Here is a 26,172-nt window from a genome sequence, read left to right as displayed (position 1 = left end):
CCTCGGTTAAATGCTTTCTCTTATAAAAGCTGCCTTGGTCATGGTGTCTCTTCACAGCAATAGAACACTCACTAAGACAGTACTCCTTTTTAAGTGACACTCCCAGTTTGACTCTGCTAGATTTGGCTTCTCTCAGTTCATATCAAACTGAAGTAGATGAATGTCGGTCTAGTGCAAGGATAGTGACATTAAAACAAAACAAAACCAAACAAACACATCAGGGGGCACAGCATTCAGATGTCCCGATTAGTGATATTTTTAAAAGCCCTAATTATAGACTTAAGGCAGGGGCCTTAGTGAGGCTTTAGGGAGTTGGGGAGACTTGATCTAAGAGCTGAAACAGCCTGTGCGCTTTAAAAATTCTGCATCAATAAAAATACAGTTGGCAGTCGTCAGCGTCCCCGGCTCACATAAATCTTGAACTTTTGACTTAATTACTGTGGGAGAGTTCACAGGGCAGCCTGCTGTGGATAAAGAGCATTGCTAAGGGAGCTGGGGACTCCGGGCTAGCCTTGGTCTGGCCTCTGGCTTTGTGACCTTGATCAAATCACTTAACCTTTCTGGGTGACATTGATCCTGTCGGCCATCAAGCCAGATGGAGGAACATTGTAATATGATTCTCTGTTTTTCCTTTAAAATACTGGGCTGTGCTTGCGTTTTGGTTCTGGACAAAACAGCCAGTAAACCTTAGATGTCAATACTTGGCCGTGTAAGTGTTTTTTACAGGGGCAGGCCCAGCAGCTTATGTTTTATCATTAAGTTTAAATTGCAGGGTCAAAAAAACCTCCTGTAGTCCTACCATTTGTTGACAAAAATCAATACCTGCATAGCACACAGAAGCCTGGAAAGAATACTGGAACCTTATCAAAACAGCTTCCTTGGTTTAGAGTAAAGGTTTGCCCAGGCATCCATCCTCTCGCTTTGCCTTAGAGGCTGGCTGCAGCTCAAGCTGTGGCCTATTTCATTCTATTCTTGCTAGCTGGCGGCCATCAGCAGGTGCAGTGAAGAGGGACAGACACCCGTTGTGGAAGCAGGCATTGTTGACAATGCAGCAGCCCATATAGAGGAGGAAAGATGGACCTCCATGGTAGGACAGAGTGGTTAGGGATGATCATGAAGCTCTTGGGGGGACTCTGAGTAGAGTTAGGGTCACGCTGTACTCGGTTGCATCTTAACAGAGTGAAAGGCTGCCCTCAGAGAGGTGATTGGTGCTGCTACAGGGGTGAATGACTCTAAGGAGGTCAGCCGCATCTCTGTGATGGGATTTTATTTACTTCTTATGATATATCTCTCTGCTCTATTGATTTGCTTGTTAGTATTATTTTGTGACTAACGGGACCTTTTTCTTTCGCTGTGTATGCTGTGAGAAGATAGATGGATGTCAGAGCCAAAGGGAAGTCTTGTTCACTCACAGGTGACTTGGTGTGCTTCACTTTTGGTGCCTTTGGAGGTGTCTACCCCGCAGTCACGTGACTTTGTGTGCGGTCTGTGTACCCCTAAGACGATGCCGAGGGAGGGAGAGAAAGCAGCTGCTCCTGTTTCTGATTTCAGTCAGCCTCGTGTGCTCTTGGCTTGCAGATTCATTTCCAGTAAGGTTGTTGAATAACCTGCGTGTGACCATCCGCTAGGTACCAGGATTGTCTCTGCTTCTGCAGGTTCCTACCCTGCTGCAGCAGTTCCTGCTCCATGGAATTTCTGCAATGCTCCCAAGCTTTGGGAGGGTAGAGGCTGTCTAGCCTTCTCCCAGATGCCCGGCTCTTGTGTCTCTGGTTGTCTGTTCTAGTTATTTGGTTGCTGGAAGAGTCTGCAGGGAGTCCTGAGTATTGGACCTGCAATTCCAGCATTAGGGAGGATGAAGCAGGATCTTGAGTTTGAGGCCAGCCTGGGCTACATAACAAGACGGTATGAATGGACAGGAGGCTGCTGCGGCAGGAAGCACACTAGGATGCTTGTATGGGAATATTCTTTTTCTAGATTGCGTAGCTCCTTTAAATTCACATCTGGGAGAGTGATACAATTAAAAATAATGCTATTGTTATAAATAATAAAATAGTTTAATCTCTTCTTCAAGCATCATGCTTAGTGTTTTAAAAAAATATGCACTCTTGCCATCTTAAAAGGAGGTTTGGTTGCAAAGGCCTTTGTCCTAATGAAGCTCTCAATGGCTCTCAGTGGCACTGGCCAGAAAGTCAGGAGCCCAGCAGAGCCTTGGGATGGCCCTTCCCTGGTATACAGGTATCTTGAACAACTTAGTTCAATGACCTTTCAGCTACTGGGGGGACTGTTGTGAACTTCAGTTCCAGCTACAGACTTGTTGCGATTGGATTTCATCGTGCCCCAACCTACCTTGGGTCTCTGTGACTGAGGTGGGAAGCCATGCCCACTGTGGTGTGCGGCCAGTGTCTGTCTTGTGTGAGCAGATTTTTCTAGATACAGTTCCACTCCAGGGAGGCAACTACCTGCTAGAAATTCCTGCAGCATTCTTTTATCCTATTCTCTAAGCCATTCTTTGGCTACCAGGACAAAGGCATTGGTTGCCAGTGTGCTGTAGACACAAGTCAGGACAGTGCAGCTGGGGAGCAGTCCCCTGCAGTGGTGCAGACTTGTTGATGGCTTAGAGTGGAAAAGAACATTCCTAGTTCCTGAGGCCAGCCCCTACTTTTTGATCTCAGAGAGCATGAAAATCATACCTAATAGTTTGTAAACACCTATTTGTTGGCTTCCTTTATGTTTTTTTTTGTTTTTTGTTTTTTGTTTTTTTTGTTTTAAAAGGGCATTCCAGAGCTCAGCCCAGCAGTAATTGATGCTATCTGAAAGAGTGGCTGCATTAATATTTAGCTAATTCATGTGAATAGGCCATTGTGTTTACTTAAACAAATGACATGAGTCCAGACACCTGACAGCATGAGGTATGCTTTCCATTTAGGTCAGATTTGTTAAAGTCTTTGTGTAGGGACAAAGCTTATTATTTATTTGGGGATCTCAATGGCTGCTTTCAGTGGCTTTGGGTGGATTTTTCTAAGTAGAAGCTTTTAAAATGGAAGATGATTGAAATTGTTTCAGGGTATGCCAGGTCCTTGGGGTCTTGTGATAAGTGGGAGTCCAGTGGTCCCCCCATGGTGAACTCTCAAAAGAATAGATGTGTTTACAAGCATTCAATACCCAGGCCACAAGGTCCGCTCATAGATGCAGATCACAGTTGCATTTCACAAATGCAACTGGATTGATAAGAAATGATACAGATTCTTTTCTTCTTTCATGGCCTCTTTCTCACCCTCTCCATTCCCCACCCCTGCCCTCCCTTCCTTCTCCCCTCCTCCTCCTGCTTTCCTTCTGCTCTAAATGGATAAGCAACTGTGGTTTTGTACACAGTCTTGGTGTCACGAGGTTGCCACCGAAATCCCACCACCTTGACACTTGGGAATGTGTGAAGAAGATACCGTGTACCCTTGATAAGAAATCTCAGCTCTGCCTCTTATAGCAGGTGTTAAGAGCAAGGCATAGGTGCAGTTATTCCAGAAAGTGATTGTAACAGGAGAGCTGTTCAGGTTGACACCCCTCTCCCCAAATATGCTCCCTGACTGTGGCCACTTTGCCTCTGGTTTGTAGAGTATGTGTGCGGCTCCTGCAGACCCTTATCACGTGGAAAGTATAATCGTTGCCCAATATTTCAGTGGAAGTTCTGGACAATACTGAAGGTTAAAGTGTTCACCCTAACTGACTATCTCAGATTCTAGCTTTTAGTGTCTACAAGGTGGCATAGCAGGCTTGACTTTTTGGTGAACCTGGTCTGTAACAGCTAGGAAGACTGGGATAAGGACTGAGATTCAGGCATCAGACTGATCTTGGTTAAATGTCAGTTGCAAACCTTTTGGTGCTGCGACTATTGGCAGGTAATGTCAGTTTGCTCGACCTGCAGCAGGGATGGCAATAGCTCCCTTGGGATTGCTGTTGGGATGCTGTGAGGAGTCTGGTACATGCTAAGTATGCACAAGCTCTTAGAACAGTGCTTGGCAAACAAACACTGGGTCACTAGCAGCCTCGAGCTATTAGCCCAGGCATGAGAATTTATAGCAGCGTTCTGGATGGAGGCTGTGGCACCTGTGTATAAGGTGCACTGTGCTTGTTATTTGGTCATGGAAAGATCTACCTCTTTTTCTGGGCTTCATAAGTCACTTGTACCTGTGACTGTGAGGGCCATTTAGGGGACTTAGCATTTGATTAGTTGCCTCTTAATAAGCCTAGGCATGGTGTTAGGATTATAGTGCTCATAACCACCACTGGAAAAAAAAAGTTCTCGTTCATTAAATAAAAAACATTAAGATATACTTATCAATACAGTATCTTGATTTATCACATAAGGTACAAGGAAATTAATGATGGCTTCCTCGATATTTTACCACGTTAAGATGAGAGCTTATACTATCATCAATTGCCCTTTATAAGACTGCTTGGGGCGGGTTAGAATGTGAGCAAAGCTACTCAGTGGGTGAAGTGCTTGCTCTGTAAGTATGAGGATCTGAGTGTGATCCCCAGAACCCATTAGAAAAAGCCTGATACCATGGCATGCGCTTGTCAACCCAGTGCTGGGGAAATGGAAGCGTAGAGGTCCCTGGGAGCTCTGTGGCGGGCCAGCCTCACCTACCTGGGAAGTTCCAGGTCAGTGAGAGACCCTGTCTAAAAAAAGAATGTATTTATTTTTTTGGCACTTGAGGAACAGGCACCTGAGGTTGACCTCTGACCTCACACACATGCGCATGCACCCGAACACACATGAACACCCCTCTACCCGTGCCCACACAGAAAGAAAGTTCTGATCTGTAAGCTGATATGCTCCCCGAGGACAGTTTATTTTTACAGTGTGTATATTTGACCATTTTAATAGGCACGGTGATCTAAAATGATGTATTTTTGGAGGACTGAGCCCTTGTTATTACATGGGCTGTTTCTGTGAATATAAAGTAGCATTTTAAAGCATGATTTGACATGGAATTATTTCTTGGCACCAGACAGGAGCAAACGAGAAGGTGCTTCCCAAGCTTTTTTCCCTGTTAATAGGCAGAACCCAATAAGCAGCACCCCCCGCCCCCGGGGGACCTTCTGCTAGGCCAGCTGGACCAGACTTCTGAAAATATTTTCCTAACATAAATATTATCCAAAGAGTCAAAAGAAAATCAGATCCTTCCCTGTACAGCAAAGCAATCCCACCTTTGTGGAGTTGATGAGGCTGTTCCTTCATGGACCTCTATTTCATTGTCTTCTGACTCAGGAGCGCCATACTGGACCAACACCGAGAAGATGGAGAAGCGGCTCCACGCTGTCCCTGCCGCCAACACTGTGAAGTTCCGCTGTCCGGCTGGGGGAAATCCAACACCCACAATGAGGTGGTTAAAAAATGGGAAGGAGTTTAAGCAGGAGCATCGCATTGGAGGCTATAAGGTAGGACTGAGCTTCTAAGCCCTGTATTTCCAAATGTTTATTTTTTTAAAGTCCTCTGGAGTTGGCAGGACCAGAGGGAATATGTGTTTTTAAAAAGACACAATTATTGTAATTGATCACGTCACTGTCTGATATGTTTAAAAGATCGCCCTGGACGCCCCTGTAATTTTAAAGTTAGTCCCCATTTGCATTCTTCTTTACACGAGGAGAGTTTAATAACCAGGGGGTCGAAAGTTGAGGGTCTGTTTTCTATATGCTTTATGGCCTGTAAAACCTGAACTGGTGCAGCCAGCCTGTGAGGGTGGAATTGTAGTGAGAGGCAATAGCTTGCATTAGAGGAGGGACGTATGAACTAGTATTAGTTAGCAAGGGAAATGCTGGCCAGTGACAGAAGCAGCCCCTGATTCTCTATCACCAAAGATGTTCAATGGCCCATCAGAGAACGGCCTACAATTTAGCCTCATCCTTCACGGAGGAGCTGAGTGACAGCATCTCTGTGACATCCTGGGATGCTAAGAATGGATTTGTTCCTTCATTCAGTGTCATTGATCGAACATCCCTAGGGATGTTCCTTAGGCTTTCGTCCATCCATTCAGCATCTTTGATTAAGTATCCTTCTATAGGACACTGCCTAAGCACGGAGGAAGCTAAGCAAGCAGGACCAGATGTGGCTTCGAGTCAGAGGGGACTTGGTATGGCAGAGATGACAACTTGAGAGCTAGCAGGTAGATAAAGATAAAGATGAAGTCACAAGCACATGCTGTAAGCAATGGGCATGCAAGGAAGTGTGGTCTTAGCACAATGGGAGGCTAGAGAAGACCCAGGGATAGCTAGGCATGGTGGCACACACCTTTAGTGTGAGACCTCAGGAAGGGGAGGCAGGAAGATCTGTTTGGGGATTAGTTGGAAAGTTGTGGTGGTGGTGGTGGTGGTAGTGGCGGTGGTTTTGACTTGGTTTGGTTTGAAACAAAGAGATGGAATTTTCAATTTATTTAGTCTGGCTAGAATTACTTTACAAGTTTTTCAAGAGACCGTGTTCCTGTGCATTTGGAAGGATGAGGGTGTATAAGTTATCAGTTGCCGTGTAAACAGGCTGCTTCAGGTTGTGGTTTTACAGTCAGTGCCTCATAGTTTTGCCACAATTCCAAGTGCAGCCTAGTGGGGTCTTTCCTCTAGGTTTCTCCCAGAACCATGCCACGGTTTTAGTTAGGGCTGGGTTCTTCCTTAAAGGACTCTCTGGGGAAGGAACCGTTCATTTGTCATTAGGATTCATGCTCATGCTTCTTGCCACATGGGCCAGAGCAGAGCTGGTGACACTGTAGCAGCTGTCATCTCCAGGGTAAGCAGGCAGAGGAGGGAGGTCAGAAGAACAGGTACCTCACAGCCTCTGCGACCTCACCGTGGGAGCAGCGTTCCAGCTCTTCCCCACTTCCCTTTAATTAAACAGGTCCCCAGGGAGGAGCTGAGCCAAGGGCATGAATGCCAAGAGTATCACTAAGAGCCATCTTAGAAGCTTCCCACGTGGGCAAAGAGAAGGCACCAATGCCAAGTTTCTAAAAACCAGGTGGGAGAGGCGCTCTTGGAGGCAGCCTTGGGGTGTGCAGAAGAGCGGTCTCTCCCTGTGTTTAACCTGGCACTGTGGCACCCAGCCCCCGTGCCACCCTGCCGAATTTACGTGAGCTTCCTCCCACCTGTCGGATACCTGGGACTGGCTGAGCAGGCTTTCATCTTTAAAGGACTATTTGCTTCTGTAGTAATATTTTTGCCCCTTGGTTTTAACCTTTAAAAATGAATGTGTAGAGAGGCCCAAACCCGGAAGAAGATGGGGAAAAGCCTGTAAGTCTTTTTCTGGGTTGGGGAAGTTGAACGTAGGAGCAGAGAAGGACAGGTCTGCTAGACCTCAGACATGGGAACTTGTCAGTCCTCTACCGAGATTTCTCCATGTTGTTAGAAGCAGGTCCTGCTCTTCTTAGTTCAGTCCTTAGACAGTGGCATTGGAAGGTAGACTCTAAAATAAGTAAAATTAACAAATAAGCAAAGTTTCATTAGGTATGGCAGCTTAGAAAGGGGGGGTCACTTAAACTCCCCCACCCCTGCCCCCATCTCCCAGACTGACAGACCACTCTGGCTTGCAGGGAAACTCAGAATGATGCAGTTTCAACAATTTGCTTACGTACTGTTTTACGGTGAGAATGGCGGTCAGGACCCTGGTAGTTAACTAATTCTGCTCAGGCAGACATCTCTTAAGCAGGTACCAAGCGAGCCTGCGGGTCTCCAGAGACTCCTGGTCTTAAAATAAATGGGCCATACATCATTATTATGGATAAGGAACATTTTGCAAATGTGAATGAGTGATTACAATTTCAGAGCTGTTAGACACCAGGCTTAATGAGGGAATGCCCTTGATTTTTAACAGGTGCAGGTAGCGTTAATTACCTGTGACAACATTGTGCTAATTAAGAGTACCCAGGAGGACCTCCCAGCCCACCCTGGAAGATGGTTATAGCCTATGAGGACACATGCTTTGGCTGTTTTGTATTTTTAAGATTTATCTGTTTGTTTTATGTGTATGAGTATCACCTGCATGTATATTTGTGTACACATGTGTGCCTGGTGCCCTCAGAGGACAGAAGAAGGTGTTAGAACCCTGGAACTGGAATTGTAGTTGTGAGCCACCATGTGGAATGCTGGGTCTTCTTCAAGATCAGCAAATGTTCTTAACCACGGAGCCATCTCTCCAACCCTCCCACCGACCCTGGGAGTTTTTGTTAATTCGTGTTTGAGCTGTTTCTAGAAGGAAGGAGAAAGGAATTTGGATGACTAGGGACAAAATTCTAACTCTAAAGGACATTTTGATGCTTGAGAAATGAAGGATAGAAAGATGGCTCAGTTGGTAAAGTGCTTGCTGTGACCCAAGTTCAAGACTAGAACCTGTTAAAAAAAAAGGGGGAGGGGGATGGGGCAGATGTCACAGTGTGTACCTAAAATCCCAGGACTGGAGTTCAATGGCCAGCTAGTCTTGCCAAGTCAGGTTTGGTGAGAAAGAGATCTTGTCTCAGAATAAGGTAAAGGGAGATACCCAAATTTGACCTTTGGCCTCCACTCATCTGCACACAGAAACACACTCCCCAGAAAATAAAGGAAAGAGGGTGGAAAGGATGAAGGGAGAGCTGGCCTTTAGAATGTCTGGCCCTGGCCTTGGTGCTCACCTGATCTTTCCCTGGGGCATGCAGAAGGGGGCTGTGGCCTGGTGGCCCCTGAGGTGACCTGTCCAATGCAAATGATTGTGCAATAGAGATTTTCACATCAGGGCAATAAAGTTGACCCTGGTAGGACAGTCATTGTGGTGATACTGGAAATTTAGAAATTCTGTGGAGCCCCAGGGCTTTCTGGGAATTAGGAAAGTCATAGCTTTCAGGGTGGCAAACATACTCCCTAAAGCATAATTCTTGCTGCAGATGCATTAAACCCTCCAGGGTTCCTAGGTTGTGGTGGTTTGCAGGCTTCATGTGGTTCGTGGCACAAGGTTGGGTATCTTAGTCTCTGTGTGGGGTTCTCTTTTTGATATTTTCTTCATTGCTGAGTGAACTCCTAAAGAAAATGTCCCTGCAAACATTTGACCTGAGGTGCTGTGTGTAGGCTGTAGTTTTGCGTGTCTCAGCACCGGAAAGGGGAGACCTACTTGAAAAAAACAAACAAAAAAGCTTACTTTATTTGATTTTGTGTGTGTGTGTGTGTGTGTGTGTTTGTGTGTGTATGATCTTGTGGAGGCCAGAGAACAACCTGTGGGAGGGAGTGGGTTTTCTCCTTTCACCAGATGGGTCCTAGGACTCATACTCAAACTATCTGTCTTGGAAGCAATTCCATGTCATAGGACAGATACCTAATTGAAGAGACCCAACTCAAGCGCCCCAGAGAGGGCCTACCAAGTCCCAACCCCCGCTCCTCTGATTTCTGTCTGTTTGCCTCTTAATGAAGCAAGGTGTCAAGTTTTCCGTGGTATGTTTTTCCAGAAAGCCAGAGACCTGGAAGTTTCCATAAAGGAACATTGGTTATTTGTGTGATTTTTCTTGTTTCTTCATAAATCTGTCATTCTGGAGCCCACACAGGGCTTTGATGGCCAGGCCAGTCCCTCAAACTCTTCTGACTTGTTTATGGCTTTGTGGCCCTTGGCCACCACACCCCAGCATGCTTTGGAATGACTTGTGCATGAGGCCACTGAAGGGGGGGGGGACACAAAACCACTTGAAATCAGGGAATTAAGAAATGGGACCAAAACTTGAGCTGGAGGGATGGCTCAGTGGTTAAGAACATGTATTGGTTAAGCAGAGGAGCTGGGGTCAGTTCTCAGCACCCAGAGATCCTGTATGCCTCAGAGGGCACCTGCGTCTACATGCGCAGATCTAGCCCACATAGAACATGTGATTAGAACTAAAAATAATTGTCTTGAAAAAGGAGCTCAGATTTGTTTCGGCTTAAAACACAGGTAGAAATATTTGGCTTTCTGTACCTCAGTCGTGTGTGTGTGTGTGTGTGTGTGTGTGTGTGTGTGTGTGGTGTTCATTTGTTCTTCCAACTTCTGTCACCTCTCTGGGTTAGGAAACTTAAAAACAAATCAAAATAAACCCACCAAAACCTACCCTAGAATGCCTAGAACACCATCTTGTTGGATCTTTTTTTTTTTTTTTTTAACCTCCAAAACTTTTTTTTGTTACTCTAAATAAAATGTCTGTACCCATTAAGGAAAAAAACCCTCCCCCAGCACTGAGGGTTCTCAAGTCTATTTTTATATCTTTAAATTTGTTTTGTTTTCTTAGTCCCGCCTGTAAATGTGATCACAGGATGTTTGCCTTTTAGGTCCAGCTTATTTTACTTAAATCTATTCAGGGTCCATCTATTTTACAGTGTGAATCAAAACTTGATTTATTTTTATGATTAATCAGTATTCCATCCAGTGGCTGTGCCCAGCACCTTTAGTTATAATTTATGTGAACGTATCTGAGTCCTAGCTTTCAGCTCTTTGGGGTATGTAGTTGGTGGAATTACTGGGTCATACATAGCAGTTCTTGAAGGTCAGTATTATTAAAGAGCTGAGTTCAGAAGGTGCCGAGTGCCCTGCTGCCACCCACTTTGCTGGCACCTTCATTGCCCGAAGATTGCATTTGGTGGTGTAAGACACACTGCCTCTGCAGAGAGTCAGGGCTTCTTTACTGATCTGAGTGAAGATGTTCCATTTCCACCTGTGGCTGTAGATCAATGGCTCTCAACTCTCCTAAAGGGGCAACCCTCTAATACAGTTCCTCATGTTGTGGTGACCCCAACCATAACATTATTTTTGTTGCCATTTCAAAACTGTAAATTTGCTACTGTTGTGAGTCATAGCGAATGTCTTAGGTGACCACCCTTGTGAAAGGGTTGTTTGACCCCCAAAGAGGTCACAACCCACAGGTTGAGAACCACTGTGGTAGAAGGTCTGATGGTACAGTTCTCTGGACAACCCCAGTGCAAAGCAAACTGCTACCCGTCAATGCCGGTTTAAGCATTAACAAGTGTCTGCCTTCACATCTGGGAGATGACAGGCAGCTAAATGCCAGTCCCTCTACACATGTGTGAGATGTGTATACAGGTGCGTTCACAAGGAGTGGCTTGACATCCTTAGGAGCCTCCTGGAAATGGGGCTCTGGGAGGGAATAGTGAGATTTCCTATAGCTTCTCAACCATGGATGTATTTATAGATTACCTTTCTGAAACCCGGACTATAGGGATTTGTATTGCTGGGAAGTCATAGGGTGTCTGTTGTCACATGGACACCTCCTTCGAGCTGGCTCAGAGTACAGCTTCTGGGTGTTTATTCTCCTTGTTAGCGAACACCTGGGTATTTGGAAATCTTTGAATATTTTGTTGTTTTGCAATGAGGAAGCCAAACATCCAGGTGACACTTGGGGCCTTTGACCTTTGACTTTCTGGTGATATGTTTTGATTCTGCATAAGTTAAATCTTTATTCCCTGTTGTTATTTGAGTATAGCCAAGGCTTTCAAAGGCATTTAGAGAGGTTTGGGATAGCTGAAGGAGTCTGGAAAAAACAAAAACAAAAACAAAAAACCCCACAGAAAACATAAAACAACAACAACAACAAAAAACCTGTCTGGACTGCCTTCTGTCTTCGAATGGGTGGGGTGTGGAACATTTGTGGAATCTGCTTTTTTTTTTTTTGTGCTCCAAGTTAAAGAGCTCAGGGGCTTAGCTTCAGTCTGCTTTGTTTCAATACTGAAATGTTATTTCAAGAAAGACCTTGGTGAACATAGTTTTAGAACTCTGCTCGCCAGTTCTGTTCCTTGGCAGCTGGAAAATAACGATGAATTCCACAAATTTGACTGTGGGCAGGAATGAAAATAACGAGTTACGGGAATGTTGCTTGGTGCAGGACTCCTCCTGTCCCTGGCCTTTTGTTCTTGGTCAGCTAGAGAGACCCAGAAGAGGAACATACCCCAAGAGCAAGATTTAGGACCCAGTGGACGGCTGAGGAGACATTCTCTTTCTGGTCATGCAGCTACGTATTTCTCTGCGCACACATGTGTTTGGATGCCGGAGGCTGACATCAACTGTCTTCCTCAATCACTTTTTATCCTCTTTAGTGAGACAAGGTCTCTCACTGAATCTCAAACTTGCTAGTTGGCCTGACTGGTTATTTTCTGTGGACAAGATACCCAGAAGAAGCGTTACACAGTTAAACAACAGCAACAACAAGCAAAAGTGTCATTAGTTTTAATGGGTGCCGCCACCTTTTCCCTCAGACTGGTTTCTCTGGTTTTGTGTCGCCGTTCCCCTTTGGTGTCTGCGTTCCCTTGTATTCACTTACCGTGTTCTCTAGTGACACCGATCTTCCTAATTTCTGTTAATCAGCTGCTGAACAAGTATCTCATTATTGTTTTAATTTGCATTCCCTTGATTGCTAATGTGGACGAGCAGCTTCTCAGGTTTGGGGGGAGGTAGTCACTTTCCATGTACAAAACCAGCATACATGCACTTGACCCGAATGACAAAATAATTGTGGCCCTGCAGCTCTGAGACACTCAGAGCACACAGAAGAGCACAGTGCATGTCACGTGCTTTCTGCAAGGGTGTTCTGCTCCCGTGTCCCTTCAGGTCACACAGAAGCCTGGTGTGTAAACACTGATTTAATAAATTTCCAAACTCGGTGCCTATGGTTGCTGTTTCTTACAGAGTTGCTACTGCAGTCGTTTAAGCAGCTGCTAATTAATGGACAGTAGGCTCTCTTCTACAGAAGTATCCAGGTCCCTTTGTTGGCTGTTTAGTTTCTAAGAGTATCCCTTGGAAAATGCCATATCTTTAATATTTGGGTCTCACGATGTGTCAAGGAATTCAGTTGGGAGTAGAGGTGTCAGAGAGAAAATATTAATGTCACTGCATGTGGGAGGTTATTGATGGAGTCACAAGGTTCTAGAAAGCTGGAAATACTGAGTAACAGGGTTCTAGAAAGGGTAGAAATACCCACTTTTTGGTATATGTGCTTCTTGTTGAAAAAATATTTTATCCATGTTAACTTATTGATGTTTGTAGAGTGTCTCTAAGAAGTTAGTATCCGGGGCTCTTTCTTAGACTGCCGTAGACCCAAGGAAACACTTGGCTGATCATGTGCTCTGAGAGGGGGTGTGGGGGTGGTATCCAAAAAGGCAACTGCCAGGCTGTGCTGTCCCAAGCCAAGATCTAATGTCTTGGGCAGCCAACGTCACCTCTCTTAGCAGTTCGTGGGCAAGTCCATTTGGAATATGCCATGTGCCAGAGTCTGAATCCAGGTACAAGAAAGACATTGACAGTTTGGATGGAGCCCAGAGTGAGGCACTGCCATGATTAAAGGCTCACAGGCATGACATTTGAGCGGGGGCTCAAAGAACTGAATATTTACAGCAGGGCTCAGGGCTGGATTATGAAGCGTGGACTCTGGAGTTTGGGGCTGCATCCCTAAACTACCTTCCACATGACTGGCAGGGAGAGAACCAGTTCTGATCATCCCGAAAGCCTGGGATACAGAGGGTACCCTTGTGCCCTGTCTGCCTTGAGTTCTGCAGAAGAGCCAGCCGGTCACTGTCTCTTCCACCCCTCAGAGAGACATTGTCAAGTAGCACCCTGGGACTGGAATTTGATAGGTTCCCATAAGACTATGGAATTGGCATGGCTTTCCCAATCAGGACACTCATATCGAATGATGTAGGGAGCTTTTACCTAATAAGGAGCCACCTGGCTTTCTCTCAGGTGGTCTTGCAGGTCCTGCAAGGGGACCAATGTGAGTCTTTTGAGAAGAACACAGACCTACTCTGTCACCAGTCTGAAGCCCTCAGATTCATCCCTTCTCCCTACCTCTCTGGCTTGTGAGTCAGGGTTTCTTTATCACCTTCCTATGCTGGACTCTGAGGCAACTCCATGATTGTGCAAGGGTCGGGGTCAGTGGCATCTAAGCAAGGCCCCTGCCCTGCCCCATTTCTAACCCTCTGCCTGTGCTGTTAAGAGGGATCCAGCCTTCACCCCAGGGCTACCATGTGGCATCCTGGTGGAGAACAGTGATCTTGGCTCTGCTCAGTAGCAGAAGCTCTGTTCGGCAGTTACAGCCACGGCATATCATTCATTGCCCTTGTTCTCAGGTGCATCCTGGGACAGCTGCCCCGCCATCTGTTCTTTAGAAGGGCATGGCTCTGAAGTGCCTTTCCCCACTGCCTAGTTAAGTTCTCATAAGATGAGAACATTAGAACCTCATGTGAGCGGACAAGCTGTGGGTGGGAGTCACAATAGCTTAGTTTTACGTGCGCTTCTTATCTTTGGAAAGTCTCAAGACATTTACAAACAGCAACTTGGAGTCCTTGCTCCCATGTCTGGAATTCTGGGAATACCAGGAACATGTGCCATTTATTTATCTCCCCATCAGGGAGGGGAAGGGACAGACCCTGGTCCCAGTGAAAACACACACTGTCCACATATCTGGGGGCTCAGAGAATGAAACAAACAGCCTTAGGAACAATAATAGATCTGACCCAAGGGCTTCTTGGAGGAATTAAATTAGCTAAGGCAGAGGGCGTGGCACACAGCCAGTGATCACCACTGTTGGCTCTAGGTGATTACGTGGTACTCTGGGGACTGCAGGCTCCTGGTGGGAGGATGGCCACCTCCCAGTGAGGTATGACATCGTGAGGCTTACTGGTTGGACTTCTTGACCATGTAGGTTCTCCTAATGGAACCTTAAATCTAAGACAAGGACACACGTTTACAGGCTCCTGAATACCAGCCTGCCTAGGGAAAGCTTTCTGAATATTAATTGTAGGGCAGTTTACAAATCCTGTCCATTCTTTGCTTCCACCAACTTCCTGGGTATTTGAACCCAGGCTGTGTGCATGCTAAACCTGTTCTGGCCATGAGCTCAACTCAGATCCAGCCAATTCCATTCATACTGCAAGTATCAGGTGCTTTAGTCTGTGATAAAGAGCCCTCTTTCCTTTGACTCTTTCAGGTACGAAACCAGCACTGGAGCCTTATTATGGAAAGCGTGGTCCCATCAGACAAAGGCAATTACACCTGCCTGGTGGAGAATGAATACGGGTCCATCAACCACACCTACCACCTCGATGTCGTTGGTGAGTTTGCCTTCTGGCTTGACTCCTTTCAAACCATAGCAGCGAGATTTTTTTTCCTTACAATGAAGGAGAATTGGCTTGTCTCCTTTTTGTATCCATAAGATGTCATCTGAGAAAGTCTCGTCTGTCGTATGACTGTGTTCTGTTTCCTGGGTAGCCAGGTTTTATGGGCTTGGGGGAGTTCTTCTTGGTCCCTAAGCATTATTTTTTTTAATCAGGTAGATGTGGTATAAAACATTTCATTTTGGAAGTTAAGATTACTTTGAATATTCTTGGTACGTGCAAGGGAAACTTTAATTATGTTTGTGTGTGTCTGTGTGGATATGTCTGTGTGGATATGTCTGTGTGGATATGTCTGTGGATATGTCTGTGTGGATATGTCTGTGGATATGTCTGTGTGGATATGTCTGTGTGGATATGTCTGTATGGATATGTCTGTGTGGATATGTCTGTGTAGATATGTCTGTGTGGATATGTGCTAGTGAGTGCAGGTGCTTTTAGTGGACAGAAGAGGGTGCTGGGTTTTCTGGAGCAAGAGTTCTAGGAAGTTGTGTATCACCAATGTGGAGGTTGGGAACAGAACTCAGATCCTCTGGAAGAGCAATGCGTGCTCTTACCTGTTGAACCACCTTTCCAGCCCTGGAAAATGTTGTTTTTAAAAGAGAGGCAGCAAACATTGGTTAAAGAAGGGCAACTTATCACAAAGAGTAAAGAAACAGTTAATTTAATGATTGAGTCCCTGTCTGGTTAGAAGAAAAAAGTCAATGTCAGAAATGGTCCTTAGGTAGCTCAATGCTTATTCCTGGAAGACATTTCTCCGAGCAAAGGGAACCACCTATGTTTGAGACTCACAAATAGGTTTTTGTCACAGTGCACCCATAAGCGGATCATTTTCATTTCCCATCTTAAGGTTACACAGCCTGTAGTTCCAGAATGGGGCATTTCTTCCCAAGTTTTACTGGTTATCATGACTTTGTATCATGACTACTGATGAGATTTGATTGGCTGCTACTTAAGGTTTTTTCTCATTGTTGCACAGAATACTTAACAAAAGCAACTTATGGAAGGAAGGGTTCATTTGGGTTCCCAGTTTGAGTCCATCATAGTGGGCAAGGCACCTGGCCACACTGAATCTGCAGTCAGGAAACAGATGAATACTAGCACCCAGGTCTCCTTTCTCTTTCTTGTATAGGACACCTAATTGGGTACCCCCTTTTGGGGTGGGTCTCCCCACCTTTATTAACTTTATTAACTCCTGACAAACTTGCCCAGAGGGTTGTCTTCTAGGTGATTCTAGGTCCTGTCAAGTTGATAGTTAGGGTTTGCCCCACTGTTCCTGACAGGAGTCTACAGCTGGGGCTCCTCTATGTCACAGAATTGGTGGGTTCGAATCTCTTCCTGTAGGAGCTTTCTGTGGTCTGACTTGTCAGACACAGTGACACTTGTCTTCTTCTCTCTTCTTGGTCATTTCTTTGGGTTACTCTTATGTGTGCAGATTGATGACTGAGGAGTCAATCCATTTTGATTTCTCCCGGGTGACAAGGTGACACAAACAGATCCACCCACTGTAAACACAGACTCTGCTACATCATTTTGTCTGCATGCATGGCCCTGGGTATCCTCTTACTTGTGGATATTTCTGTCTCTTTCATAAGATGCAAACTGTTTGAAGGGAAATTCTGCAAATGCTTGAATGACCCAAGAACCAATAAAAGCCTCCCTCAATACAGGATTAAATAAACCACATAGATTGGTTGAATTGAAGATTTAGGTTGACTAAAAGTTAAACATTTTACTGTCTGGTTAAGTGAGGTTACACTCACAAAACTTCCTTTCAGAGCATAGCATGTAGTCCTAACTTACGGATGGGTGTAAACATCCAATGTCAAGAGTGTGAGTTATTCAGGAGCCGTAGTGTGAAATTTGATAGGGTACCGTGTAATATTTATCCTATAACTATTCATAACAGAGTATCAGAGCCTTCTTTTATTTCTTACTTTTTTGGGGGTGTGTGTTTCGAGACAGGGTTTCTCTGTATAGCCCTGGCTGTCCTATAACTCACTTTGTAGACCAGGCTGGCCTCGAACTCAGAAATCCACCTGCCTCTGCCTCCCAAGTGCTGGGATTAAAGGCGTGCGCCACCACCGCCTAGCTTATTTCTTACCTTTTATTTATTTTTATTTTTATTTATTTTTGAGATAGAGTCTTTCTGATGTAGCCCAGGCTAGCCTTGAACTTGTGGTGTAGTTGAGGATGAACTTGAACATTCCTGGCCCACCTCTGTCCTCATCCCTGGTTTGTGTCCCCCACTTTCCCATCCTCAGATACTGAGGGCTGACATTAGGCAGCTACTCTATCACCGAGCCATCTTCCAGACGTTTTTGAAAATATGTATATTATCAGTTGAGATGAGATCTTGTTAAGTTGCCCAGTCTCAGGTCAACGTTTCCATCTTCTTTCTGCCTCAGCATCCTGACTGGTACCTCCTCTTAAAGACCTGCATCACCAGACCTGGCTTTGGTCTTGTTTCTTATAGAGACATTTGTGGTATGCTAGACTCAGATATTTTAGTAAACACACACACAGAGGAGTGACGTGTGAGAGGATTTCTTTTGTCACAAATGGCTCTAAATCCGTTCATCAAAGAACACATGACTTGGGATTTACTTCAGGCTGCAGGGACAAAAATCTGACATGGACTGTTTACATTAAGAATGCCAGATTTGGGGCTAAAAGTTCTGAATACTTAAATTTAAAATTAAGTAATTTATTACGGAGAGAAAAAAAATAATTGTTCTGTAGGAGTCCTTTGGGATTGAAGCCTAACACAGGTCTACAAATTATTCATGGTTGGGGCCATTCCAAGAATTGAGGAGTCAAGGCAGGGCCACTGTCGCCCCAGGGTCTTGCTTACAGCAGGTTTTAGCTTGAGTTGTTGTGTTAAACATTCAAAAGCCCCCCTGCCCCACCTCCCCTTTGAGCTCTCTGGCAGCTCATCCCTGTGAAAGCTCTGAAGTCTCTCTCCTAGTTTAGGGCTGGGATTTGAATGGACCTGCTGAATAATGGAGCTGGGCTGTCTAATGTTAATCCCCTGGCAATCAGTCTTGCTGAAAAGAGCATATGATTCAGTGGTGTGATGTGGAGGGAGCGTGGAGTGTATGGAGTAATGCAGAGAGAGGCCTGATTATGTCACAAGTTTGGGAGATCGCCCAGCTCAACCCGGGCCAATAATGACACAATGCTGGTTGGGAATATCCATTAAAGCACAACTCCAGTGATTTTTTTTTCTAAGTCTTGAGCCTTCTTTATAAATACTCAAAAGTCAGTGGAATATAAGACATTTTCAGTAAAGTTCGAGGTGTGAAATTTCCTCTCTCTCTCTCTCTCTCTCTCTCTCTCTCTCTCTCCCTCTCTCTCTACCTCAGCGTGCTTTGGAGAGCTTCTAATAAAATGAGAAGTGAGTCAGCCAGAGTCTCATAGAGACTTACAGGGCTGGCAGTCACTCTGAACATCTTGGCAAGTGGAAACAGAAAAGATTCAGGCGTAGGCAACAAACTCCTGGTGGCCCTGGAGCCCAAATGCTCTACTTCGCTATGTAGTAACAGGGTCTCAGTTGCCGCTGTACTTCACAGAAAACTAGAAACGGTTGCCAGAGAACTGAAGGCCTGGCTGTTGCTGCACTGCCTCTGTGCTAGCTCCGTCTGTGATTCAGGTATTGGTAGGAAGCATCAAGACTGAACGCTCCACTCCTGCACCCCCACAAAAAAGCCGTGAAGCTGTATGATTTAAGTGATGCTCTTGTGTCCTGGAATAAAACAGCGGGTCATTGTTGTGTGCGAGGGGATAGCTCTAGCCTCATTAAAATTGACACTATTACTTTGCAGCCATTTACAGCATAGGAAAATTAGCACGAAGCTCCAGGCCTTGGTGACTGTGGCAATAATAAAACAGCCCGCCAGGTAAATGGCTACAGGAGGCAGTGAGTCTTCAGTGTGATTGCTCAGTGGGGATGCTGAAGCCCTTGATCTGACGGATGGCCCACCACCGCCAACTGGCGCCTAGAAGTCATTAACTCTTTTCAACATCTCTTGGGTCTGACACAAGAACCGAGGCTCTAGCATGTTAGGAACAAATACAGCTTGGTGCAGCGATAAGAGTAGCCAGCCTAATGTCAGAAACATCTGGGCACCAGGAGAGCTGTCAGGCTCTCCTGAACCTGCAACATTGGAAAGAAGATGTTTGTCTCACTTGTTTGATGGCCGTGTTAGTGCCTTAAAACTGCTGTAACAAATGTCCCCACGTGGATTACTCTTTAATAACTTTTGGTAGTCTCAACTGGAAGAAGTGTGTCTGTGTGCATTTGTGTGTGTGTGTGTGTTTATGTGTCTAGGAGTATGTGGATGTTGGAGGTCAACTGTTGTGCTAGTCCATAGGAGTCTTTTGGTCCCTCCTCCTTTTCTTCACAAGGTCTGTCACTGCGACCTTGAACTGAGCAATTAGGCTAGGCTGACTGGTCAGTGCGTCTGTGCCATCTCAGCTCTGGGATTGCAAGCATACATCGTTCTGCTTGGCTGTTTTACATGGGTTTGGGGGAACCCAACCCAGATTCTCATACTTGAAAAGCAGGTGTTTTACAATGACTGCGCCATCTCCTGAGCCCCACAAGTCTTAATTAGGCAAACTGGGTGCCATCTGGGGACCAGTGGGTGAAGTTCTCTTTCCTGCTGACTTGGCATCTTTGGGTAATGCTGTCATCTTAGACTGGTTTGGTTGCTTGGCTTGCAGAGTATCACAGAGCCTCCTTACTCCTCCTTCCATCCCCCACCCCATGTCAAGGCTGAGGAGATCTGGGTCCAGCAGGGTTTCGGTGATTTGTACAAGGACTTGGAGAAGACACTCCTGTAGGCCTTTCAGGCAAGGGGGAGATGGCTCAGTAGGTAAAGCACTTGCCAAGCAAATGGACTTGAGAACTAGAGGGCAGGAGTTTGGGTCCTTAGAACCCAGGTACATGCTGGGTCAGCATGTCATTTCCAGCCCTGGAGGTTGGAGACAGGACCCTGTGAGTAGGCTAGCTAGTGAGATTGGCTATGTCTGGGAGTTCCCAGTTAGAAAGACCCTGCCACAAAGAATATGGTAGAAAAATAAATCAAGGAAATGTCTGATATGAACCTCAGACTGCCACAGGTACATACACGCTTGGACCCCCCCCCACACACACACGCAAGGATACATACATGTATACATACACATATATATGAAGAAGTGAGGGTTAGTATCCTTCTTCACTCATGTAGGCCCTTCAGCTCTGAATTATGAGCCTTTTTTCTTGCTAACCGCTATACTTCTGTGTTCCCAGAGACTATTAAATACTTACTGGTGATGCCTGATATTTGGTATGGTGGGGTGGGGTAGGGTAGGGGGGGAGTGCAGTGGAGGTATGAACAACATGTCTGATCCCTTATTAGTTTAAATACATTCTCTGGAATCTCATCTCCCAACCCAGGTGTGGTATGGTTAGGGCTGCCATTTGTTGTCCTTCACTTCTGGCAGGGTGGAGGTGGCGCAGCCTTTACCACCAGTCCTGCCCTGGCTTGTCACTGGCAGGCCAGAAAGACACTGTTGGCTAGCCCTTGACACAAATCCTCCACAGCTCAGCTCTAGACGTGATGTGACACAGCCTGGCAGCATGTGCCGGGTACCTCAGGTGTGGATTTAAGAAGAATGAAGTCTTGCTTCTTCTAGGCACAGACTGTTCAGCCCTGCTGTGTGGCTGACCCCTGGCCTGGAGCCTCTGGCAGTCTCTAGTGAGAGGAAGAAATTGCACAAGGCATCGGTTTGCTACTTGGAAGCTGGAATGACAGAGGCTTCTATGTAATCTCATAGAAGTGAGGAAGGGATTGGAGGAGCCTGGTTATCCAATGTGGGACCTGGAATAGTGTTCAAGTCCTTGATGCGATAGTAGGGGCCAGGACAGGGGTGTGGCTCAGTTGATATAGAGCTTGCCTAGAATACATGATGAAGTCCTATGTCTGACCCCCCCACCCCCCCACCCCACATTGCATATAACCAAGTGTAGTATGGCATATCTGTAATCTTAGTCATTCTGGAGAGGATTAGAAGAAGTCCATGGTTATCTTTGGCTACAGAGTCTGGGCCAGCCTGGGCTATATGGCTATATGGATAAAAATAAAGATGTGGTGATAGGATGTTTGGTATTGAATCATTTAGCCATTGAGTTCATTATAGAAACTTCCACTAGCAGGATCTCCTTGATTTCTGCTGAGAAAGATCTTATACGAGTCTTAGTTTCCATCTCATTGGCTTCTTAGAGCTTGATGTGACCGGTGTGGGGGTGGGGGGAATCTTGGGTACAGAATTTAAATGACTTGTAACCAAGATCTAGAGGTTTTACCACTGAGTGCTGATTTTCCTTCCATTCTTGCTTGTAAGCCTTGTGTTCCTCCGGCACCAGCCAGGTTTCAGCACAGAGACCCTCAGAGGCCCTCCAGTGGTTTCCTGGGCTCCAGGCCTCACCTAGATCTCTCTGCGTTTCTGATCTTGCTGCCAGCAGACACTATCCCATTTCTTGTTGTAGCTTGACACCATGCTGGAGCTGTCTCTCTCTGCCAGCTCTGGACTTAGCAAACCTAGCCTCATCACTTGGATGAGCTGAGGGTTAAGGTTGTACGCAGGTGATAGTTCACAGAGAGAGCCTTTGCGAAAGAACACAGAACCCTAGTCCCAGAGTAGCAGTGTGCAGGAAACACATCCCTGATTGATCTGTGGCCAAGTCTACCTTCCAAAGGCCCACTCTTAGGGACTTACTTTTGGCAGCCAGGCCACAACCCCTAAAGGCCCTTTCCAGCCCTCAAAATAGTGCCACCAGCTGAGATTCAAGCATTCAAAACAGGAACCTTTGGGGGCCATTCCTGATTCAAACCACGATGGGCGACAACCTGCTTTGCTTGTTGCACCCAGCCAAGAAAGAGTTGCTTACAAGAACAGGGCTCTAAATCATGGCACCGGGCGATCTGCATGCTTATTCTGTGCTTCTTCACCGGTCTCCAGGCCGAGACACACACTCAGCCTAGTCCTCATTACGGGGGTGCTGAGGCTTAGTACTTTCTTGATGGGGATTTCAAAACTCCCTGGGGTCAAAGCCGGTTAATGAGATTTCATTACTCCAGAGAGGCTCCACATTCCTGCCTTACCACAGGGCTTCCAGGGGCAAAGACTGGTCGGCGGTCAACTGCTTCAAAGGAGTTGCTTCCCTGGAAGAAGTTAGCCCTCGCAGACAGCTAGCGGCTTGTAGGCACCAATCTGGTAGGGATCTCTCAGTGCTTGGTTAATAGTCTATTTTTGCTCTGTTCCTGAGGACCTTCAGAAGCCCTTTGACCTACAGTTGAGGAAGGAAAGTTATCGATTCCTCTCAGTTCTGGCAAGTGTGCTGGTAAAGGTGACCGACAAAGAGGGCTAATGTTTGGTTGGCTGTCTGATCTTTGGCATGGAATCTGCAATAGGAGCTCGGGAGGATGTAGAAGTGTCCTGGTTAGGTTAATGCCCTACAGTTCTGTGCGAAGATGGTCTTTTCCTGGGACTGTGCATAGAAAGTGCAGATGGGAGCAGGTAGATAGAAAGCTACTTAGCTGCACAAAACCTGGGAGCAAGCTTAGCTTGAGGATGCGTTCGTGGATCGCAGCAACAGTGTGCGGTAATGGGCCCCTTGGGTTGAACATGGCTAATCTGCAAATCCAGTCTCCAAAAATGTCTTAATTCTCTGATTTATTGTATTGTCAGTCAAGGATTGTCCTGTTACAAGTTTCAGATTTTGAAGAATTCAGGATTTCAGGGTTTTAGAATTACAGATGGCCAACAAGTAAAACAGATGCACGCATAGCCTGACATCCAAGAAATGCTCTAACTTGAAGCACTTCTGGCCCCAAGCATTTTAGATAAAATGCATTTACCCTGTAGCAGAGAAACTAGTTCATGTGTAATTTATATTTGAGTTTAGGGCATCTTAACATATTTCAAATTCTGAAACAGAAAAACTAGAGTTTTTAAACACATGTGTTCATACATCTTGATTAGCATCTGCCTTTTTGAACTAAAGGGCCAGGTGAATTGAGTCTGATACCAGCTCTTCTTAGGAGTGAGTATGGCACCATCTTCTTCCCCTTGTAAATGATCCGTGTAAGTTTTTGCTCATAGACTCCCTTTCCCTCAGAGAACCCTGCTGTCATGACTGAGTTCATCATCTTCCTGTTTGGTTTTTATGTCCACAGAGCAGGAGAAAGGAGAATGAGGCCAGGGTGTGCTGCTAACATAGGAGATTTGATTTGGAAGGTTGTTTTACTAGTGTAGGTTTTACATAGCAGGTCCAGAGCAGGAGGCTGTGGGAGGAGGTGACCAAGGACATTGATGTTGTCACATGGGGATGGTGTTCTGTTCTTCTGTGAAGAAAGAGGAGGCAGTGAGGAAGTCCCTGTCCTGATTTGGAGGGAGACGTTAGAACATCGTCTGTGTTGTGTTGTGTTGTGTTGTGTTGTGAGGGTGAACTCTGTCTTGTTGGTGCAGTGTTTGGGATCTGGGTGATGGTTCTGAGCCTCTCTGCTATTTGAGTGCACCGAGAGCTACATGTAGTCTTGAGTGTCTCCCAGTTTGGCTCTAGGAAAACAAACAGTCTATCCTTTAGCTTCTCGAGTGGTCTGTACCTGAGGGAGACATTTCTTGTTTGCTCAGATGTGCTGAGAGTTTTTCCTTCTGCTTGATCCACCCCAGGAGCAAACCCAGGCATCCGAGGGATTAGCATGAAGCTTTCCGGACTTCCTCCAAGGAAGGCTTTTTTAAATGGTGAAAGTTGATAACGAGAGTCAAGTTGTCCTGTGTCTACACATACCGGTCTTTTTCAGTTCATCCTTGTGGCCCATGTGCTGCTGACAGAGCCATAGCATGTCATCATATTTAGGCTGTGCATACCCTCTTTTTCCATTACAACATGACCATGACAAGCTTGGTGTACATCTCTTTATTGGGCACCTGTGTGAATACTTTTCTAGGACGTATTTCTAAAAATAGGCTAGCTTGATCCTTTCCGATAGATATTTGCATAGCATTTGAAACCCACAGGGCATAAAATTTTGGCTTTGGGGGTTTCCCAGTGATTCCCATTTTGTTTCTTTGCAAATCCCATGAGAAAAGATAGAGTCTAATCTGGAATTCAGCCTTTCTGACAAGAGGATGTGTTTAATGCCTGAGCAATTTAAAAAGAACAAAACCTTGTCCAGCACATTTTTCCTGTGAGGGCAGCCCGGCACTGCACACACCAGCTAAAATCACACATTCCTGAATTGTGCTGTTCCTTTAGGCTAGTGGGGTGCAGGGCTCTATGGTGTCCTGCCCAGTGGGGTGGATCTCAGCTGTGTTTACCTCTGCTCCTCAGGAGGGAGATTGTGGACATCTGACGTCTGAATTGACATCAGCATCCAAAGGCCAGTGTGGCGGGGACCTTGTGTAGACTTGGTATTGAAAGAACAACTGTCATTTAGTAAACGGAACAAGGTAGTACACTTCACTGAGAGGTGGGTTTGTCACGACCCTAGGAACAAATCACATGGATTCAACATTATTGTCACATTTCCTGTGTCCCCTTAAAAAAACAAAACAAAACAAGCCCCCCACCCTCCCCACCCCCAAAAACCCCAAAGCTATGGTTGGGCTGGAGGTGTAGCTCAGATGTAGAGTGCTTGCCTTGCATGAATGAAGCCCCAGGTTCCATCCCCAGTATCGCAGGAACTGGGTGTGCCAGTATAGGCCTGTAATCCCAGGAGGAGGCAGAAGGATCAGAAATCTAATGGTCAGCCTTATGGCCAGTTTGAAGCCAGCCTGGGCTACATAAAACTGGCCATTTTAAACTGTTTTTGAAGATCTAGTTTAGTGATATTTAACACACGCAAAACGTCATTCTTGTCTGTCTCCTGAATCTTGTTTACCTCCCAAGAGCCAAGTCCCCTGTAAAGAAAAGCAGAGGCCCTTTCGAATCAAAACATGACAGAAGAGTTGACAGTGCCGTCGTACCCCTGAAGCCAGGGAACTCGAGGGTGTCTTAAACATTTGGGGTATAAATGACACCAAGCTCAGCTCCTATAATTTGCCTAAGAAGATCTAAATTGACAACCCAGCAGGTAGAAGGAGCTCAATTCCAAGCCAGTCATCCTCTGTGACATTCATTAGGGTATTTTGCTTTCACATGTTTGGGTCTTCCCAGGCCTGAGCCGGGCCAGCCCTTTGCTCTGTCTGTCCACGCCAGTGAGCAAGCACAAAGGAATTAGTGCTGTTTTGCTTTGAGCATTCTGCATGGTGTACCCTTCATAAGTCACTCTGGAGGAGAGACAATTTTCTCTTCCTAGACAGCCTTGCTCTTTAGACTCTGCAAAGGTGTGGGAGAGGGCCTGGGGTGGGGTTGGTTGGAGGCAGCCAGAGCCCCAGCCTGATTCTGTAAGACTTTGCATAGGCAGGTGTTCCAACAGGAGGGATGGCTACCCGCTGCAACAGGACTGAAGATCAGAAGAGGGGAAGACGGTAAGCCAGGCACTGCTCAGTGGTTAAAAGTGCATGCTCTTCTTGCAGAGGACCCCAGTTTGGTTCCTAGCACCCATATCAGGTGGCTCACAGCTGCCTTGAACCCCAGCTCTGGAAATTCTAAGGTCTCTGAGCTCTTAAGTGCCTATACTCCGTACCTCCCTAACACACATTATTAAGAAAAAATAACAAACATAAGTCTTTTTTTAAAAAAGGAATGCAGAAGCAGGGAGAGGTTGGGAAGAGGTCAGGCAGAGGTCAGGGAGACAGCTCAGTGGGCTTGGTGCTTATTGTGTAAACATGAGACCATGGGCCCGTGGGGAAAAGCTGGGGAGGCAGAGACTGGAGGACCTCTTGGTTTTGTTGACTAGCTAACCAAGTCAGCTGATAAGTTCCCCCATCTGTAAGATCTCAAAATGAAGGGGGGGGGGGCGGGGAGGCTGGTGAGATGGTTCAGTGGTTACAGGCTTTGCCGTACAACCCTGATGACCTTAGTTTGACCCGTGC

The 26,172-nt window shown here is 45.9% G+C and overlaps 1 protein-coding gene across 13 annotated transcripts in view; it reads left to right on the top strand.

Annotated features, from left to right (window-relative positions):
* The window catches only part of Fgfr2 (fibroblast growth factor receptor 2), a 105,039-nt gene that overhangs the window by 32,330 nt on the left and 46,537 nt on the right, over positions 1-26,172 (top strand). For all 13 annotated transcript variants that reach the window (XM_021169080.2, XM_021169077.2, XM_021169079.2 and 10 more), the window contains 2 exons: positions 5,270-5,439; positions 14,961-15,084. In XM_021169080.2, the coding sequence (XP_021024739.1) occupies positions 5,270-5,439; positions 14,961-15,084 (294 nt within the window). The remainder of the gene's footprint in view (positions 1-5,269; positions 5,440-14,960; positions 15,085-26,172) is intronic.

The sequence above is a fragment of the Mus caroli genome, chromosome 7 (genome assembly GCF_900094665.2).
Source record: "Mus caroli chromosome 7, CAROLI_EIJ_v1.1, whole genome shotgun sequence".
Classification (NCBI taxonomy): domain Eukaryota; kingdom Metazoa; phylum Chordata; class Mammalia; order Rodentia; family Muridae; genus Mus; species Mus caroli.
Note: the sequence above shows the minus strand (reverse complement) of the source record. Positions and strands in the feature narration are given on the sequence as shown.